The 18,264-nt window shown below is 42.8% G+C and overlaps 3 protein-coding genes across 8 annotated transcripts in view; 1 reads left to right on the forward strand and 2 right to left on the reverse strand.

Moving 5' to 3' along the window:
* The window catches only part of gdpd5b (glycerophosphodiester phosphodiesterase domain containing 5b), a 36,528-nt gene extending 29,555 nt beyond the window's left edge, over positions 1-6,973 (forward strand). Inside the window, exons 13-18 of one of the 4 annotated variants that reach the window (XR_004213195.1) lie at positions 5-152; positions 1,174-1,256; positions 1,974-1,988; positions 3,159-3,271; positions 3,530-3,815; positions 4,003-4,093. Coding sequence is in view for 3 of the 4 variants with exons in the window: in XM_031860674.1 (XP_031716534.1) it covers positions 5-152; positions 1,174-1,256; positions 1,974-1,988; positions 3,159-3,271; positions 4,003-4,088 (445 nt within the window). In the remaining variant the exon portion in view is untranslated. Of the gene's footprint in view, positions 1-4; positions 153-1,173; positions 1,257-1,973; positions 1,989-3,158; positions 3,272-3,529 lie in introns of all 4 variants that reach the window. The other 3 variants (XM_031860674.1, XM_031860676.1, XM_031860675.1) reach the window with 3 other exon arrangements.
* On the reverse strand, positions 4,932-9,167 carry hspa13 (heat shock protein 70 family, member 13). Its single transcript, XM_031860677.1, has 5 exons — positions 8,981-9,167; positions 8,527-8,867; positions 8,055-8,268; positions 7,778-7,945; positions 4,932-7,588 (listed from the first exon to the last, which is right to left on the reverse strand). The coding sequence occupies exons 1-5, from the start codon at positions 9,003-9,005 to the stop codon at positions 7,014-7,016; spliced, it is 1,323 nt and encodes a 440-aa protein (XP_031716537.1). The 5' UTR covers positions 9,006-9,167; the 3' UTR covers positions 4,932-7,013.
* A 436-nt stretch (positions 9,168-9,603) lies between these two features.
* On the reverse strand, positions 9,604-18,115 carry samsn1a (SAM domain, SH3 domain and nuclear localisation signals 1a). Of its 3 annotated transcripts, none has more exons than XM_031861276.1 (8): positions 18,038-18,115; positions 14,932-15,012; positions 14,287-14,415; positions 13,561-13,690; positions 13,201-13,355; positions 12,904-13,116; positions 12,459-12,603; positions 9,604-10,679 (listed from the first exon to the last, which is right to left on the reverse strand). In XM_031861276.1, the coding sequence occupies exons 3-8, from the start codon at positions 14,356-14,358 to the stop codon at positions 10,522-10,524; spliced, it is 873 nt and encodes a 290-aa protein (XP_031717136.1). In that variant the 5' UTR covers positions 14,359-14,415; positions 14,932-15,012; positions 18,038-18,115; the 3' UTR covers positions 9,604-10,521. The 3 variants fall into 3 exon arrangements, with proteins under 3 accessions (XP_031717136.1, XP_031717135.1, XP_031717134.1); XM_031861275.1 differs by lacking the exon at positions 18,038-18,115 and adding an exon at positions 15,950-16,084 and having other exon boundaries at positions 13,201-13,349; XM_031861274.1 differs by lacking the exon at positions 18,038-18,115 and adding an exon at positions 15,950-16,084.
* Between the last annotated feature and the right edge of the window lie 149 nt (positions 18,116-18,264).

Genomic DNA, 18,264 nt, shown 5'->3' on the forward strand with positions numbered 1-18,264 from the left:
TCAGACACTTCTCTGAGAGCAGCATCAAGCTCACTCTCTACACCATCAACGAGCCCTGGCTGTACTCGGTGCTCTGGTGCAGCGGGGTGTCGTCAGTCTCCTCAGAGGCCTCGCATATACTCAAAAAGGTGCCTTACCCCATCTGGCTCATGGTAAGGACCACAGACACTATTTCTTCTACTTTTGTATGGAACTTGCTCAGGTACCACTTTGTACCTGAGAATGTTTATTTGTCTCTTTGTGGATAAAGTTCGAGTCTCTTTTCCCTCTTCTGTTCCTCTATTAGCCCACAAAAGATCTGCTTGGTAACAGATGTTTTCTAAAAGCAAATGTGAAAGCTCTCATCAAACTGGCCGTAGGTTGACTCAGTGTAGATGGTATTTGATGACCACCTGTCTCCTGCATGACTACATTTTAGCAGGTGATGCCAACAAGGGAGCCCCTCTTTCAACTGAACTCAAGTCTGTTTATTTCCTGCACTGAGCATGCCATCCTCTGATTTTTCAACACTTCTCCGAGGTCCCAGCACAGTGGAAAGACGAGCATCATCATCATCACTGTATCCTGTAGTGCATGACTCGTGCTTTTCTAGTTCAGTCATCTCCTGAAACCTCTCCAACATGGCTGGCACTCACGCTGAGCCTATCTGGTATGATTTCACCGGCCTGGTGTCCCCGTCTGTAGCACCATACGGGGGGACTCTGTGTGACAACATGTGCACGGGACCCCGGCCCCCCCCGCTGTGGTGCAGGGAGAGTTTAAGCTGTCGGGGCATCTGCAGTGCTGTATGTTGACACTGTGAAGTCTGCCATTAGACGTTGTTAAGGCCAGTGAAATCAAATATGTATCCTCTGGACATCGTTTACAGGTTCTCATCGTATGTTACCTCACATGATGTAAAGGATTTTGTTTAAGTTTTGAATGCATCTTCATAAGAATGCACATCTAAAAGACCCTTTATATTTTTTAATAGTTATATTTAAAAAAGTGTTTGCAGAAGAATTACACAAGACAGTTTGGATGTTGCCGCTCACACAAGTGATTGTATTGTTGGTGTATAGTGCCACCCTGTGGTGGATTCTGCTATAACACTGTGTGTGTGTGTGTGTGTGTGTGTGTGTGTGTGTGTGTGTGTGTGTGTGTGTGTGTGTGTGTGTGTGTGTGTGTTTCCAGAGACCAAATGAATACTGCCTGATGTGGGTGTCTGTGGACCTCATCTCCTTTGCTGTAGTCGTAGGAATATTCATTTTCCAGAAGTAAGTACAGCCACTTGATGATATAACTGTCAAGTCATTATTGTGAGTTTTAACGCTAAACGTTTCTCCATTTTTCTTCTGATGTTTGGAGAGAGAAAAGAAGGCTGCTCTTTTTTGTTTTGTGTGTGTGCCTCTTCTGTTTTCCTGTTTCACACATGCGGCGTACATGCCACGAATCACTACTCCTTAACAAGCACCCTTCACTCACATCTCTACTCTCTGTGTGCAACACATCATTAGAATAACAGCTCATACATATTTACACTCTTCCCTTTTTGTTCTGATACATTTTTTTTTTATTGGTTTTGCCAATAAAGACCTAGCTGGAAAGAACACAACATGAAATGTGTGTGTTATGTGGTTTTACAAGCTGCTATGGTGTATTTTGTTGATGTTCTTGCACCAGATAAGACGTCTTCTCTTAACTAAAATGTGTAAACCCTTCACACTCCTCCAGTATCTCCTCTTTTTGCAGGAGAGAGGGTGGTTTTGTTTGTTTCTGTGACACTCCAGAGACAGATGGCCTGTCCTCCTGTTGTCTTTTTTTGTTTTTTTGGGGGGGATGAGCTCTACAGTAGCTTCAGCTGGCTTCTGAACTGACCTCTCTTGTCTCCCGCCTTCTTTTGTCCTTTCGTTGTCCTTCTGCCTCGTCCTCTCTCCTCTGCCTGATGTGCATGCTCTTCTCCTCCTCTGCTGCACTCTGGCATCTTCTCTCAGCTATCACATGATCAGGTAACTGGGTCACCTCCTCCGACCCAAAGTCTTCTCTCCTTTCACCGTCTTTCTGTCTGTCACCATCTTCAGCCACCATTCTTTTGTTCGATGCATTCTTTCGCCTTCTCTCGTTTTTTTCCATTATTTTATTTTGTTTGCTGTTTTTATTATGAAATCAAACTCCATCATATTTTTTCTGATGATTTTCTTATTTTTTCTTTCTCTTCTCTGTGTCTCACCTGAATCGTTGTACTGCTGCCACTCTCCTCTAGAGGGAGGAGCTCACGTCTTCCTCCCTGTGGGCTAAATAGAGTTAATGCTTCCCACCCAGACAGCAAAATATCCACAGCATTAAGACGCCAATGAGTTTCTAAATTTACTATCCATCTCATTAAGCCAAACGACTTAACGTCCAGAATGAAGTATGGATATGAATCCATTAGGGGAAGTGCCTCAGGATTGGCTTCTGTGGACGCTGATGAACTAAGAGCTCGCTTGTTTGCATTTCTGTTCCTAATTTCCTCTGAGCATTAGTCACAGTTCATTGTGACTAATGCTCTTCAGTTAAGTAATGAAATAAAGACTTTTCATTAAAGCAAGGACGCAGTGGAACTAACACATGTTGATTAAATGAACACAGAATAGAGCAAAATGTTCCGTATTTAATCATGTTGCATTAATTCAGAAGATATTTCCAACAGCAGAAAATAAAATGTCTCTATTCTGAGACTGTATTTCTGCAAATGTGTAATTGCAGCACACGCTGTAATAATATGACATATTGGGTACTACATTTTAACAAGGCCCCCTCTATAGAGTGGCTGCTATTTGTGTTATTAATGACTAATGTGTCATTTAGTAATGCTAAACAGATTAGGCCATTAATTAAAACAACTTTCGGGTTGCCAGGTTGTGACAAATCTCTTTGATTATTCCGTTTGACCACTTACCTTCTGGAAAATGTTGTTTATTAACAAATTATGCATTTATTCAGAGATTTGCTCAAAGAACTATTTAAACACTTTTAATTCCCTTTTAAACAGAGTCAGGCCAGTACACAAAGTTTAAAACTGTAGATGTTATCCCTCTTTGACCCTGGACTGCGTATTGTGAGCAGAGGCAGCAGTATGTGGTGATGTCATGATTGTCTCTAGAGGATCTCTGACCTGACCAATGTGACCCCCGCAGGTATCGGATGAGCGGCATGCGCAGCTACAACCCTGAACAGATCATGCTGAGCGCCGCAGTCAGGAGGTCCAGCAGAGACCTCAACGTCATGAAGGAGAAACTGATCTTCTCTGGTAAGACGAGAGGGACGAGACACGTGTGTCACTCCTCAATGTTTTGTTGTTTGTTGTTCGGGCTCCTGAACCCCGAAACAGATACCTCGTCTTTTTACTTCACATTTGATCATTTACAAAAAACTCTGAAGTTAAAGATGAGGAATGAGCCATTTTGGGTTTCAGGTGCCCCAGCTAGCATGTCTCTGCATCCCAGCATGCATCTGTCTTGAGTGTGAATGTTCTCGCTCCTCTTCTTCCTCTCTTTCCCCGTTGAAGGTCAGGCCCAGTAGCGGCCTGTGTGATGTGCACCACCTCCTGTCCATGCTACCACCTCCTCCTCCTCCAGCAGTGACTTCTTCCTTTTTATTCCATGCATCCATTGCATCCCTCGTTACCCGCCAACTTCTCTGCCCACTATGCCCTTCTCCCCTTCATCCACCCACCCAACCCTTCATGCACCAAACCTCCCCCACCACCCTCCCGCTGGAGACCACGTCATGCGTAGGGGAGCTTATAGACGCCCCAGTCTGTCTTGACAGCCTCTAGTGCTGGGGGGTCAGAGGTGAGTCACATCAGTGCCGGCTCTCGTCATCATTCTCCCATTCATTCCAATTCATTCAACTCTTTTGTGTTTTATTTTCTATCTCTTTGGACAAGTTGAGTGTTTTCTTGCAAACTGATGTGTCGGTAGTGCACGTCATCACACAGCACCCTGACTTCTCTTTGCTTTATCCTTTGGCGCCCTCCAGAGGTGGGGAATGGAGCCGGCAGTGCTGATGAGCTGTACTCGGACAATGGCTACGACTACTACACCAATCAGGGCATCAGCCAGTGATTGGGACTCGGCCTGTGTGGATCTGCTGCAGTGAGACGGAGACGACGCCGGCGGCGGCGCTCTGTGTTTACGTCGTTCCTGTTCATGTCGGTGTGAAGCCTGAACTCCTCGTCCTGTCCTACTGATGAACTGACAGACTGCTATATCTGATGGAGAGAAAACACCCCGTTGCTTTGTGTACATTCTGTAAATAGTTTTGTGTGTTGCTTGTCAGACATACTGTATCTCACACAGGACTACGCGCACTTTTTATTAATGGGATTCGCCAAATCTGTGGCCTCCTCTCTCGCATCTAAATGTCCGAGAGGCCCCTCTTGAGTTACCACCGCCAGCTTCTTTTTAAAGATGCGTTTCCAGATTCTTTGTTGTTTTAAGCTAATTTTCCAAAGCAGTTTGTTTTTAAACCACTGTACATGATATTCTTCTCTTAGCAGATGGATTTCTTTTCAACGAGGCGTTTTACACGGCTTAATCGCAGCACGAGACTAAAAGCTAACGGCTCATTATGCTCTTGCCTTCTTTCAGCACTCCACTGTGCTGCGTTTCATAAAAGTACTAACGTTAATATTTATATATAAAGAGAGAAAAAAAACAAAAAAAAACACGATCAAGCTGTTTACAGAAGTCCTGCCTTCTCCTCCAAGTGAAATATTCACGTGGTGTATGTAAGATAATCATTTTGATAGAGGCTAAAAGCCCCCCCCCCCCCCGCTACCTTTGACCAGTGCATGTAACTAACGATCAACTGATGTATGTGAGCTGTGCTCCCAGTACAACTGGTGGAAATGGTCTGAGGGGGTGAAGATGTGTGCTGTCTGTTTGTGGTGAATGTGGATGTGTTTGGATTTGTTTTCCAAGATGTGAACGCTGTACTGTGTGTATTCTAGCTGGGTATTTATTTTGTTACCCTGTGTGCAGTGCTACGTTGAGTGTATTATTGTACATAAAAAGGTGAACCAATGTGTGAGATGCTCCAGCCAACTAAGCATTACATTTGAACAATGTGACGGTGATTGAATAATAATTACGATAACTTGGTCACGATTGGGAGTCGTTCCACTTCCTACACAAGCCTCTGAAATGCAGTAAAGTCTGTGGTATTTAAGTGTTGACAGACGACATGCATCCAGATGTTGGTTGCTGGTGTTAAACGGACTGCTGTAAGGTAAATGAAGTGGGTGCTAAATGTGAAAATGAAGCTGTAAGCTAATGGAAGGGACGCTGCAGGAGCACAGGGTCAACAAATGGATTGCTTTGTTTATTTTGTTTATTTGGGTATTATGCCTCAGAAGTAAACATTAAAAAAAAAAATCTAATACACAAGTTTTGAAGTGGTTCCGTTTGCTGTAAGAATTAAACCACCAGTCCTACAATCAACTCTACCACCTGAGCCGCCCCTTCTTTATTTAGAGGTACTGAGCGAAGGTGATGTGGACTGGCCACTCTCGTCTCTGGACTTTGTTAGTCAAGTTCAGCCTCATTCAGTCAAAGGAAAGATAATCAGGTTAGAAATTGGTGAAGCAGCAGCATTAAAAAACAACCTGAAGGATCTTTACAGCATGTGATGAATGCGTGAAGAACTTTGTATGTTGCTCAGGAATATGAGACTCACAATAAACAGGAAGTGGAGAAATTAAAAAGGTAGGTGACTTGAGTTCTTGGTTTGAAAAATGTTTTTATTGGACCATCGAATCTTCGGAGTTCTGGGTTTTATGTTTCCCAAAGACATAAATGGAAACCACCTTTCACACTGGATGTACAACAACCAGTCTACCAGAATAAGAGCAGGTGACATAAATACAAAATAATTAAATTCAAGGCGCCCTGCTATCTACAAACCATGCATCCATCAAACATCCTAAATGTGACAGTGACACATTTCTTGATATCTAACAACACAAGGCACCAGTAAGCGATGACTTGGTCCAGAGACGACCATCTCTACCTACAGCAGCAGAAGCACAAATAGAAGTGCGTCAGTCACTGCCATTTACATAAAGCACACTATTGCACAACAAGTGGAAGTCAGCACTGAGCATGACTTCTCTTTCAGTCTCGGGGTACAATTAATGCATTTCATTCAATACTAATGACTTCAGATTGTACAGTACTGCATGAACATTAAGGCTTTCACTAACCTGCACCTTCATCAGTTATTGGGGGATTCTGCAGAACACCCTTTTTTTTTTAAACGGAATAGTCAATGCAGTGAATGTTTAACATTGTTTTTGTGCAGAACTGCATCTTTACACCGAGGTCTCCGTGGACAGGGGGCTCGGACGGAACCACTAGCTTGTAGTGGTTCACTGCTACACTTCCATTCAAACAATATACATCAGCTTTCTGAACAGGTACGACACTCAACCTTTAATGGAAAGATACATTACATGCCTGCGACACACACTCACACAGTGAATGGGAATAAATAAATAAATATCTGAAGATGTATTGGCTACTCTGAAAGTCCGTTAAAAAAGGTTGTTCCCTGAATTGAACACCATTGCAGTATCTACCATGAATGAGCGTCATCAATGAAGCTGAATGGATCGGTAGATACGCGGGAGGCTTCTCGTTCACATTTCATCAGGATCGCGACGGGTCATTTTCTGCCGAAGCTTCTTGCACAACAAAAGCAGCTGGGCTTTAAAAACGAAAACAGGGCGGTTCCCTTCTGCAGCTGTTACCGGCAGCCATCTGTCAAAGAGGAATGTTGTGTTTCATAAACTTAATTATCACATTTTTCTGCCACCGGCGCCTCTCACGAACAAGAAAGCAGTATGACTTTTAAAACCCGAGTCTTGCATGTCTTCATTCAGGTCACAGTGTCTTTTCTTGGTAATTTTTTTTTGCACATAAGAGAAATAAGAAACAGGAATCAGTGGCATGTCTCTGCGGCATCCCTTTTGTCTTAATAAATAATAAAGATTAGCTGAAGTTCGTCTTGCGCAGGTGTCTGTTGGGGATTTCTATAGCGCTCACTTGTAAAGGCCAGGAGCCGCCCATGATGCCGGCCTGTATGGCGACACCTGTAACCACAGCCAGGTCAGGGTCTACCGATGTGTTCGGGTCCTTCCCGAAGTACTCGCTGATCAGCCTCCTGATCCGCGGTATCCTGGTGGACCCTCCGACCAGGACGATCTCATCCACGTCCGCTTTCTCCAGGTGGCCCTCGGCCAACACGGTCTCAACGGGAGCCAGGATCTTCTGGAAGAGGTCCTCGTTGAGCTCCTCAAACAGCTCGCGAGTGATCACCGCCCGGAAGAGAACCGGCTCGGAGCCTCCGGCCGACTCTGGGCCGTCGTGGGTATGAAGGTGCAGGGGCACGCTGACGGTGGCGCTGGGCTGGAGGGTGAGGTTGAGCTTGGCGGCTTCCACAGCCTTTCGGAGACAGTGGATGTCCTCTTTGAGAGTGGGTGGGACGCCAAACTCCTGCTGGGCTCGCTCTATGGTGTACTGGAGCAACCTCTGGCTGAAGTCTTGACCTCCCAGCTTGTTATTCCCTGCCCCGAAAAACAGTCCATTTAGGGTTAGGCCACCGTTCCCTCCAACAACAACACAATTCAGACAAATGCTGCTTTGTAAAATCTAAGATTAAAGATGCTAAACCTAAGATTAAAGATGCTAAACCTGATTATTGTCGGCTCATATCACCTCCCATCTCTCATCAGTGAAGCAGTGAAACACATTACCTGCCATGGCTCTGGTGAGGAACATGCCTCCCTGTTTGTTGAGCAGAGAGACGTCCAGGGTTCCTCCCCCGAGGTCGACCACCAACACGTTGAACACGTCCACCTTGTGCAGGCCGTAGGCCATGGCTGCAGCAGTGGGCTCATTGATCACACGCAGGACCTCCAGGCCTGCAAGACAGAGCAAAGGATGTCCACCATATGCCAGTTTTATTACTAGTGCAGTGTGTGTAGCTACTAGCTTGTATATGTAATGCTTTACAAATAAATAAGGACTTACCAGCGAGGTTGGCGGCCCTGACGGTGAAGTTCCTCTGCCTCTCGTCGAACTCCGCGGGCACCGAGATGACAGCTTTCCGGATGTCCACGTCCAGCTGCCGCTCGGCCATCTTCCTCATCTTCAGCAGCAGCCGGGAGCCGATGAACTCCGGGCTCACAGTGAAGGTGTGGTTGGTGAAGAGCAGAAACTCTGCGCTTCCATTGTTGTTAATCACCTGGAAGAGGCGCAAAGAAACTAGTGAGGATGGAGAGATTTAAAAAGAAAAGACTGGGAGCAAATCACTAGAAACTAGAGATTAGATCAATCGATAGTTACAACCCTAAAAACAACTACTGTGTGTATATCTGAGCCTTAAAGGCTGAGGAGTGTAAATGATGTACACCAGTGTGTTAAAGTGACGCCAGGAAACACACGTGATCCACCACAGAAATCACCAATTCAGTCAGCTGAACTAACCCCCACCATGACCCACCTTAAACGGGTACCGAGCACTCTCCTGCTCCAGGACCTCCGGCTCAAATATCTTCCCGATGAACCTCTTGGCATCGTAGACGGTGTTCTGAGGATTGCTGTCGGCCAGGTCCACGGCTTCGTGTCCGGACAGCACCGCGGTGGTGGTGAACGAGACGGCGCTGGGGATGCTCTTCCTGCCCTCTTCGTCCGCGATCACCTCCACCTCCCCGCTGCCCGGATGGAAGACGCCGACGGAGCAGAAGGTGGTGCCCAGATCCAGGCCGATCACCTTCGGTGTGGGGGGCGGCAGGTATTGCTGGCCCAGGTAGCCGGCCAGGAACAGAGCCAGGATGACCGAACCTGTGGCACCGGGTACAACACAAGGTGAGGTGGACCAAACAAGCTAGCTGGGTTAGCATCCAGTCACCAGTTAACCAACTACCGGTAAAAAAACAAGTGTCACGTTAACTTACCAATCAGAGAAATTTCTCCGGACATCGTCACACACTTTAGAAGACAACCGCCGCTTAAGGAATTCCCTTAAATTGTTCAAGTTGCGGTTAAATGTTAGCCAGCTGTCGGCTTTCTCAACTGGATGCTGCGAAGTAGCAGTTTTCCAGTCTACCAACGAAATACACGTCAACGTTGCATGACTCATTTGCGGATGCTGGGTAATGTAGTTTATGGCATACACCATAGACGGCACAGATATGGCAGCCGATGTTAGCGTTATACTACACTTCCCATCAACGCTAGCGACATTCAATGTAGCACGAAAGTTTCGTGACGTGTCCGTTTTCTCAACCAACCAGGAAGAGACAGGGCAGTTGAGATTAAAGTAAAAACTTAAAAAGGTTGACTTTAGAATAAAATATTAAAATTAATTATTATTTGATTAAATTTAAATATAGAAAACTTTATATTTAATAAATTAACATAAAAAATGAATTAATTACAAACACATTTTAATTATCATTTTAATTATCAAGGTAAAAATGTGTTTTTATATTATACTCTTTATTCATTCATTGTATTTAATTCGTGGCTGTTTATGCATCAAGCACTGGTAGATTAAATAAATAATCCTGACAAATCATAATTGTATTCCTTTGATTTTATTTACAAAAAGTTGGAAAACAGTTGAATGCTAATTTTGACGTGAGTTCATACACAGGCTCTCTCATACACTCATTCAAACACACACGTTTAGAAAATAACATGTGTTTTCCTGTACAGTATGCATCATATATAGGCAAGATCTGAATATGCATTGTTCAAACCCAGAAGCTACATTTCAAAATCATCAATTCACCAACATCACTTCATTCAATGGAAAGAAAGAAAAAAGATTGCACTGCATGTTGAATAATTGAGATTGGATAATGAGAATGCTGAAGATGCAGATGTGATAAATAAAGGCTTCATATTGAGAGAAAAAACATTAAATGAATTACAATGCAATAAATACAAGTGACAATTAATCAAGAAAATGTCACTTTTTCAACAACAAAAAATAAAGAAAATGTACAACTTTATAATGATCTAACTACTGTATGAAGCAAGCTGTCTGTCTGCGTGTGGTTAGCGGATAGCAAATGCTACACGGATACTGGATATTAACGTTACCACCAGGCTCTTCTTCACTTCCCTAGAGTCGACACAAGCAGTATTTTATCGGTGTATGACTTGATACTAACATAACCGTGACTTGGTGTTTTTCAGGGGCGGGTTTAGTGATTTGGGGGCCCCCGGCAAACCGTGGCTCGTGTTACTTTTCACCCTTTCTCTAACTGGAATGTTGGTATTAGCAGTGACAGCAGAAGTAACAACATTCTGTTCAAGACTGTTCAAGGTGGAGCTTTCAATTCGAATTGTTTGTTCTTCTTATCACACATTTAGAAAGCTGACTAAGAGTGGCTAGCTTGTTTACATGATGTTTTAAGGAAGTTGTTAAAACCACCCGTCATGAGAAAACACCCGACACTGAATTCCAGCTGTCGAAGTATCCGTTACATTAAGAGTCCACAGCATCTTTGTGCTGCTCTGCTTCCTCTTTGCTGTCTGAACATTCAGATGGAATGAAGCAGCCCGAGTCTCTGGGACAGTCGCTGTCTTCTTCCTGTAGACTGTGAGAGGATCTGAGCTCCTCCGCATCCCTCGTCACATCGTCACCTACGCGGCCACAAAGCAAATGGAATTAGATCAAACGTCATAATATTACAAGCTTCTGTTTCCAACCGCATTATAGAAGAAAAGAAATACGTGCCGAGTGCTTCAGTCAGTGGAAAATAAGTCATAATTAAATCCTGATTAACTACAACAGTGAAACCAGGGCGATGTGTTGTTGGCTGAGCGGCCAAATGACCCAAATACTGAAACAACATCTGCAGGTGTGGCCCAGCAAACAGCATTACAAAACACTTCTTCTTCTTCTTTTAGATATGACACCTCATAATTTAACGTCCTCTTTGACTTTTGTTTTCCACTTTCACAGAGTAAAAATATTCCTCCGTTCTTTAATATTCCTACTTCGCTGATGGAAGCTACTAATCCTCCCGTCCAGGTTGCTAAACCACTAACCTAATGGACTTTAGCTTGATTAAATTACTGGAGTCTCATGTGAGTCAACAAGCATGGCGAGGTCACGCTGCTGCAGCCGCCATCTGTTTAGTCACACTGGCGCGCAAACAGAAAAGATAAAAACAATGACCTTTCACTTGCACTTCAACGGCAATACAACAGGCACAGACTGAACACAACTAGCCAGTGGATTGTGTTCCTTCTTCATACTGGAAACTAGTTTTGTTTTCATTCACCAAGTGATAATCAGCCTTCTGCTTCAAGACATCAGATTACAGGAACACCTTCTGCCCCATTAACCACTTTCTATCTGAGTAACAGGAAATCGCAGATAAGCCTCTCAGAGCACGCAGGATGTATTTCTCTTCTGTGTAGCACAAAAGCCTCCGCTTTCACACAAAACCCTTTTTTATTCTCCAGCAGAAATGAAAAAAGCTGATAATTAATCAAACGTATAGAATAAAGTACTTGATGTTTTTATGAATATCTTTACCTCTTGCTGCCTGAATATCATTAAAGTCACAAAAAGCTTTGTCACAAAATGACTCTTGTTACAGGGCTTTGTTGAATGCTCCTTTCTGATTGGCTGATGAACAAGGTTTGGTACAACAGTTCATGCTTTGTTGTGGTTGCCTTTGTTTTAAAGGGATATTTGGGTGTGCTGCTTTGCTTGGCACTTATTTAATAATTCCAGTTTGGTAGTTGGGAGTTAGCAATGACCAAGCAATTTGCGTTTGCTTTGCAAAGCTGCAGGACGGACATGTGTTGTCAGGCATTTGTGATGAGCTTTGGGTGCGTTTTGTTGTGTAGCTACTTTGAGGCGGGTGGTTTACACTTTTGGATACCGATCACAAGAGTTCAGAAACGGTCTCTTCCTATGCACTCATTTTGTCATGTGACTATTTTAGGGCTTTAACGATTCCAAGAGAAACTCCAGTAACTATACTAAAATTCATGTGAGCGGTTTTTCAATCAAAGCAAATATTTAATTAAGAATACAACCATTCATTTCCTGATCATTTGAATTTTATGACGACTATAGATGACAATAAAAAAGGTAAAAGTGACAGTGAAATTATTTATCAGGACAGTGGTGAAACAATAAATGGGGACACTTGTGAAAGGGTTTAAATTGAAAGAATGTCATGTGGCCTTTTGGTCATAGACTTGGGTTTTTTTTTTGGGAGTGTAATTACTTTGAGAGTGTGGGGTGGATGACGTCCCTCCCACACATCCGTGCTTTCATTATTCTAATTGCTGATCCACCCATTTTAGTTGACAATGTCGCTGTTTAATTAAGTAGTGGTCTGAAGAGTAGTTAATTGTGGTTCATAATACTTAGTGTTAGTCATCGCTAGGTATGTTGCTAACCTGTGTAGCGATATTCAGCAGCAGCGAGAAGTTGGCGTCGGTGTTCTGGGTCTCTGACGTTCAGCTCTATCAGGTGTTTCTCCTGCAGGTGCAACAGGTCCTCCACTGTCTGGTAGCCATTAAGCAGCAAGGCTGAGGCGTACTCCTGCAACAAAAGCTTGATTACTACCACATGGTGTACTTGAGTTAAAAAAAAAAAAAAACAGTGGTGTACACATTCACCTTAATCATGTCAGGTATTCACATATCATCTTTGAGGTTGAGTTCTGAACATTTCAATTTAAATCTATTGAGCTTTAACTTAACGATTTCTTTTGTTAGATTCGGCTTACATCAAGGAAGATGCAAACAGAATGAGGTAACTCTTTTAGCTGCATGCCTGTAATCTCTCACTTGTGACCAGACTAAAACAGGTGAGTGATCCCGGGAGAGATCCTGTCCTCACCTCCAGATTCAGTCGCTCCAGTAGCTCCAGCAGTGTTTTGGGCCGAGGTCTTTTGCACAGCTTCTGTTGTCTGATCTTGGGAACTTCCTCTTCCTCCTCTTTTTCCGGCAAAACGTCAACATAGATGAACTTGAAGTTGCCCACTTTGTTGCCGAGCATGCCCGTCCAGATGCCCATCGGAGGCTTACTGATGATGTTGATGATGTCGCCGACCTAGGAAACAATTACAGTGAATGAATATGAAGTCTTGCATCAGGGCCTTTGTGTACGCTGTACATAAACATTGTTGAGTCTCACCTTGAGTTTGAGGGAGTCCGTGTCGTACGGACTGGGAACGAAGTCTGTGTGGACGCGAGCTCTGCCACAGAACTGTCCCTGATAGGAGCCGTCCTCCTCCAGCCTCAGGCTGTCTCTCTGACCAGAACCGTTCTCACTGGTCACACCGCCTGAACCAACACAACGCAACGTGACACAGAATGGTTACACAGCTGTGATTGTCTCATAACACTTCATTTTACTGGTTAATTCATACAGCAGCTGACTTCCATTGGGTGGAATTTGTTGTATAACCCCACATATCTTTCACTATGTGGGCTCAAACAACCCAGCACTCTTTGCTCCAGCCTTGCAGTTCATGCAGTATGTGCAGATACTTACTTGAGGAGCTCTGGCCACTGTAAAGACTCTCTAAGGAGTTGCTTGTCTTCGCTGCGTTTTTCTCAGCTGCAGGGCCACTCTCTGTCTCTGTCTCTGCCTCTGCCTCTGGGTCTTTGTCTGTGTCATCAACCTGCGTGGAAAAGAAAAGATGTGCAGTTTTAATTGGGAGACATTATCTATCTTATGATGTACAAAAGTGTGCAAAGTCCGGTTAACTTATCAAGTAAATCTACATGAAAGTGAAAGACTACAAGGAAGCTAGAACAGAGCGCTTCAGGTAGGGATGTAGGTTGTGAAAGTTACTCAAATGTTCATCTTATCTCTCATCACTGTTAGATTATAACACAAAACTGCAAGATGGTGCTTTTCAGTGTCGGTCAGAGTGAGGTGCGTCATTTAAATATTCTCACCAGCAGCAGTTTCATATTTGAGGATGTGGGTTTATGAGAGATGAGAGCGATAAAACTCGCGAGAAAAACAACACAGGTTTGCTGTAAATGAGGCAGATTGTTGTCTGGACTTTTACTTGATGTGACAGATGTCAAGTTTGTTTGTTTTTCGACATTTGTGCTCACAAATTGTTGAATGGTATACATAAAATAGTAATCTAACCTTTGATTACTAATTTAAGAGTATGGATGATCAAAGCGCTTTACCCCTTCTACCTGATAGTAATTAAGTAAAACGTGGAGGCTGTGTGTATGTGTGTATTTTCCAGTGACTCACTGTCTCCTCAGAAAAAGCCTTGCTGTGTTTTTTGCCCATTTTTCTGCGCATGGTCAGTGAAATCGCCTTCATCTTCTTCCCAAGTCCGGCTGATTTGTTCGGGTCCAAAGTTTCACATTCTTCTGTGAGCTGTTTAAAGAGAGTTGGTTTAGTACACATACAGTAGTAGTACTGTGATATTAAAGAACCTCATATTTCTCCCATCTACAATTTGTATCTCTGCTCCATAAACACAGAGTATAAAGTATTGGTGATATAACACCATAGCTTCTGGATATGTTGACAACTGCATAATTTGCAGTTTATTAGGTAACAAATCACAGTATATGTTCAAGCAATACCCAGCATGTTGCAGATTGTTTATATATATAATCGCGATAAGATCGTATCATCACACAAGTATCGTGATAATATCGCATCGTGGGGCTTCTGGTGAAAAGCGTCACTTTTTCTCAGCATGAACCTTGTTTTTCAAAAGACCTCACAGCACCGTGGCTGCACAGATGTGTGCAAAAGGGGGGAAAATCCTAAATGCGAATGTTTCTATCCAATGATTTGCTATTGACAATTAACTGCTACCATTCTTTCTTCTATATGACGTTTTTCTTTTGCACATAAAAATGAAATGAGAACAAATCTACGAACCGCGGCTGTTCCATTTTCCTCTGGTTTGGCTTGTGTCGCCTGATGTCTGAGACCCTCAAACCTGCCAAAGCTGGTGGAGCGCTGTGGGGAGGATTAAAAGACAAAAGGATGTCATAGAGAGAACTGGCACGGTTTGTGTAGCGAGTTTTAACAGCGTTGCATAACATCAAGTTATTGCACTTGTGAGTCCTATAGTCCGAGTATTCTCAAAGCTCAAAACCTGCTATGGCCCGAGTGGATTTTTCTGATGAAATATGAAGCTTTCCAGTGGGTTCAGCTGTCTATATCTACTTAAATACTGTCTATTTAGGAAAGCCACAGTGTTCCTCATTTTTTTTGGTCATAAAAGCAAATGAAAGGCACCTCCAGTATTCAATATATATATATACATGCAGGTATATGCAGCAGATATTTAGTTGGTTTCGACATTGTTTCGAAATGAGAGCTTGTAAAATATGTGGTACATTTGTGGTCATGTATCAAATCATGTGGCAGCACAGAGAAAATGCGTCTCTCTACAGCTGCTCTGGCAAACATGTCAATATTGAAAATGAGTAGATCAATAGATCTACTCACCCTCTGTGGATTAATTTAATGCAGCGTCATCTGACAGGCCGACACTTTACTCCACCGTGTATAAGTACAGTAGCAGAATTAAAGGGTCTCTTTTCAAAGTTATATTCTTCTCCCCTTAATATAGTTTTTATGTTATTGCATCGTTTGTATATATTACCGTTGTTGTTAGTTTTGAACGATGAAACTTCACTTGGAAAATACAGTTTACTGTAAATATTTGTTGAAAAACATCAACTGATGTCAACTAGTCTTTTAGGGTTCAGTATTTTATAAAAACAATTCTTTACATCCTTCAAAACTAAAACTGACATTTTCATTAATATTTTTTTGTATGATTAAATTTAACGACTACTCACTTGTGAAGTGACTGTGCCAAGTGACATAAATGTCGGTATATATATATATATATATTTATATATATTTTGTTTTGGTTTTCACCTACCTTCGGCTTGCTGCTCTTTGTTTTGTCTGACACGTTGGAGGCCACCCTATGTAACATTTTCCCCTCTTTTCAGGTTCTTGTCAAATCTCAGTCTTTGCTCTTCTCTTGTCTTTACCCCACTCTCCTGACAGTGAAGCGTTAACTAACTCTGAGGCTGCCTGTCTGATGGCCTGGCTGGCCCACTTCCTTACAACACACAGGATGTGAGGCAATTGACACTGAGCTTCTCGAAGCAGTATCGCTTCGAAAGGGAAAAATACAAGTGCTTGAGTTTGCATTTTGCGGCCTGCTCGACGAAAACGCCACTTCCAGGAATGGCTGTATATAGGTTTTATGTTTGAGGTCTTTGTTTTGCATAAGATGTGAGATATCCTGGTGAGGATGAGTTTGTGTCATATCTGCTACTGTGTTGCATTACTGCTCAGAGTTAGTGAGTCCTAATGTAACATGGTTAGAGTGACATCCACATGAAGAAACTAACAATATAATTATTCTATTATTTGTATTTATTTCATAGAAAAAATAGAAAGAAAAACATGTTAAAAAAATGTAAAAGTCGATATTCCTCATTTTCTTTCTTTTAATAGCAATGGGGAACTTGGTTATGGTAAATGATGCTGGAGTAAGTCTTCTTCTGCAGTCATTTCTTAATGCAGGGTCAATACTTTTGAGGAAGTGCTCGATGTATGACAGAGGAACAGCTGAAAGTGGCAACTCAGTTGTGTCGAAACACTTTCCGGTTTACCTCTACTCCTAATATGGATGTGCATATATTTCATTAATTTGTCTTAGGGACACTAAAACATGAAGACGAGATGCTTCGACAGAAGATTTTTTTAGTTTTTGATCACGAAATAACCACCTGTAACCTTAAAAACATGGCGTCATCTGAATGTGAGAGGCAGCAGCATCCTACATTACTGTCCTCTGATGTGGTCATGTGGGGGTTTTACTGTTGTGTTTATATTGTGGGGGATTTCAATCAGTTGTAGAAAAGGAAATTCTAAAGACAAAACCATTGCATAATCCCACTGCTTGCAATCAACCCTAAACTCCCGTCAATCCAGATTAAGGCTTGTAATCTATTACCTCAGGGGCTCTTGACTCTCTGGAGAAGCTGTTGTTCAGTTGAGGAGTTCAAAATGAGATATCCACAATTTTAACAAGTCACCCGATCTTTGTTGAAATATTTCAAAGCCTTGTTAGGAACGGTCCTCTGATTTATCAGTTTGATTTGTTTAAAATTGTTTTCAAACAGAAGTGGAGGAGAGAATAGAATAAAAAATTAAGTTATCATATTTTCGGTATATGTTTATAGTATAAATTGTAAAATTATGGCGTGTTTAGAATCTCTAGGATTGAAAAATGTCTTTTTGATTGACCATACGTTACAGGCCAAAAGGAAGATTTAAAAGTGAGCAGAGAGAATGGACTTGCAGGAGTTGTAGGAGAGCTTTAAAGATGGAGTACAAAGCCTACACCATGAATTATACACTCTTAAGAGTGTGACATTTTACCCCCAATAATCAACAATACTATAGATCCACAGGGATTCTGTAATCTCTTCACTGGTCCATCCTTTTCACCGTAGACTATTTCCTCTCAAGTCATGTTAAGCTTGAACTGCTTTGTGTCAGACAGCGTGCCCTCTGCACATGCTCACTGGGAATCAGCAGAGGTCTTTGAGAGAGGTTAAGTGCACGTAAAGTCACTGGGCTTTGAGGTCAATCTGCTCTATTGTGTGGTATTAGCACAGCGTGACCATTGAACTTGCTGTATTGAAAAGCAGCTGACTGATCGGATCCCAAAGGGAGAGTAAGATTAATTTAGAAAGGAATTACAAACTGAATCACACAAATGTGTCCTTCAGATGTCCTCACAACAAGGACCTGTGTCTGCTTCTCCAAACTGTCATCTAAAGGTACTACACTGTGTATGGTTAAGTACCTCACACAACCACACTTCAAACGACATAAACTATCCCTTTGAGCATCAGAGTCGTTACAGCGCAGACTCAGGGCACGCTCAGATCTCTTTCAAGGACTAACTAATGGTTTCAATACCACACAACAACCAGTCGACACTTACTTTTGGTTCTGACAGGTCCACATCTGTGACGGATCGCGACACCTTTGGGGGAATCGGAGGTTTACAGTCCTGTTTCAAGCTGTCATTCTGGGCCGTTGCCTGCTGCTGTCTTCTTTCCAACTCCTTCCCAGGGGGCGAGGGGAAGTCGTGGGAGTAAACGCGATACTCTGTCAGCGGCCTGCGGCAGGTGTGCTGGATGGTCCCCCAGGCTAGACTGCTGTCACCTG

This window comes from Anarrhichthys ocellatus, unplaced genomic scaffold (assembly GCF_004355925.1).
Source record: "Anarrhichthys ocellatus isolate YVR2014 unplaced genomic scaffold, GSC_Weel_1.0 scaffold24, whole genome shotgun sequence".
NCBI lineage: Eukaryota > Metazoa > Chordata > Actinopteri > Perciformes > Anarhichadidae > Anarrhichthys > Anarrhichthys ocellatus.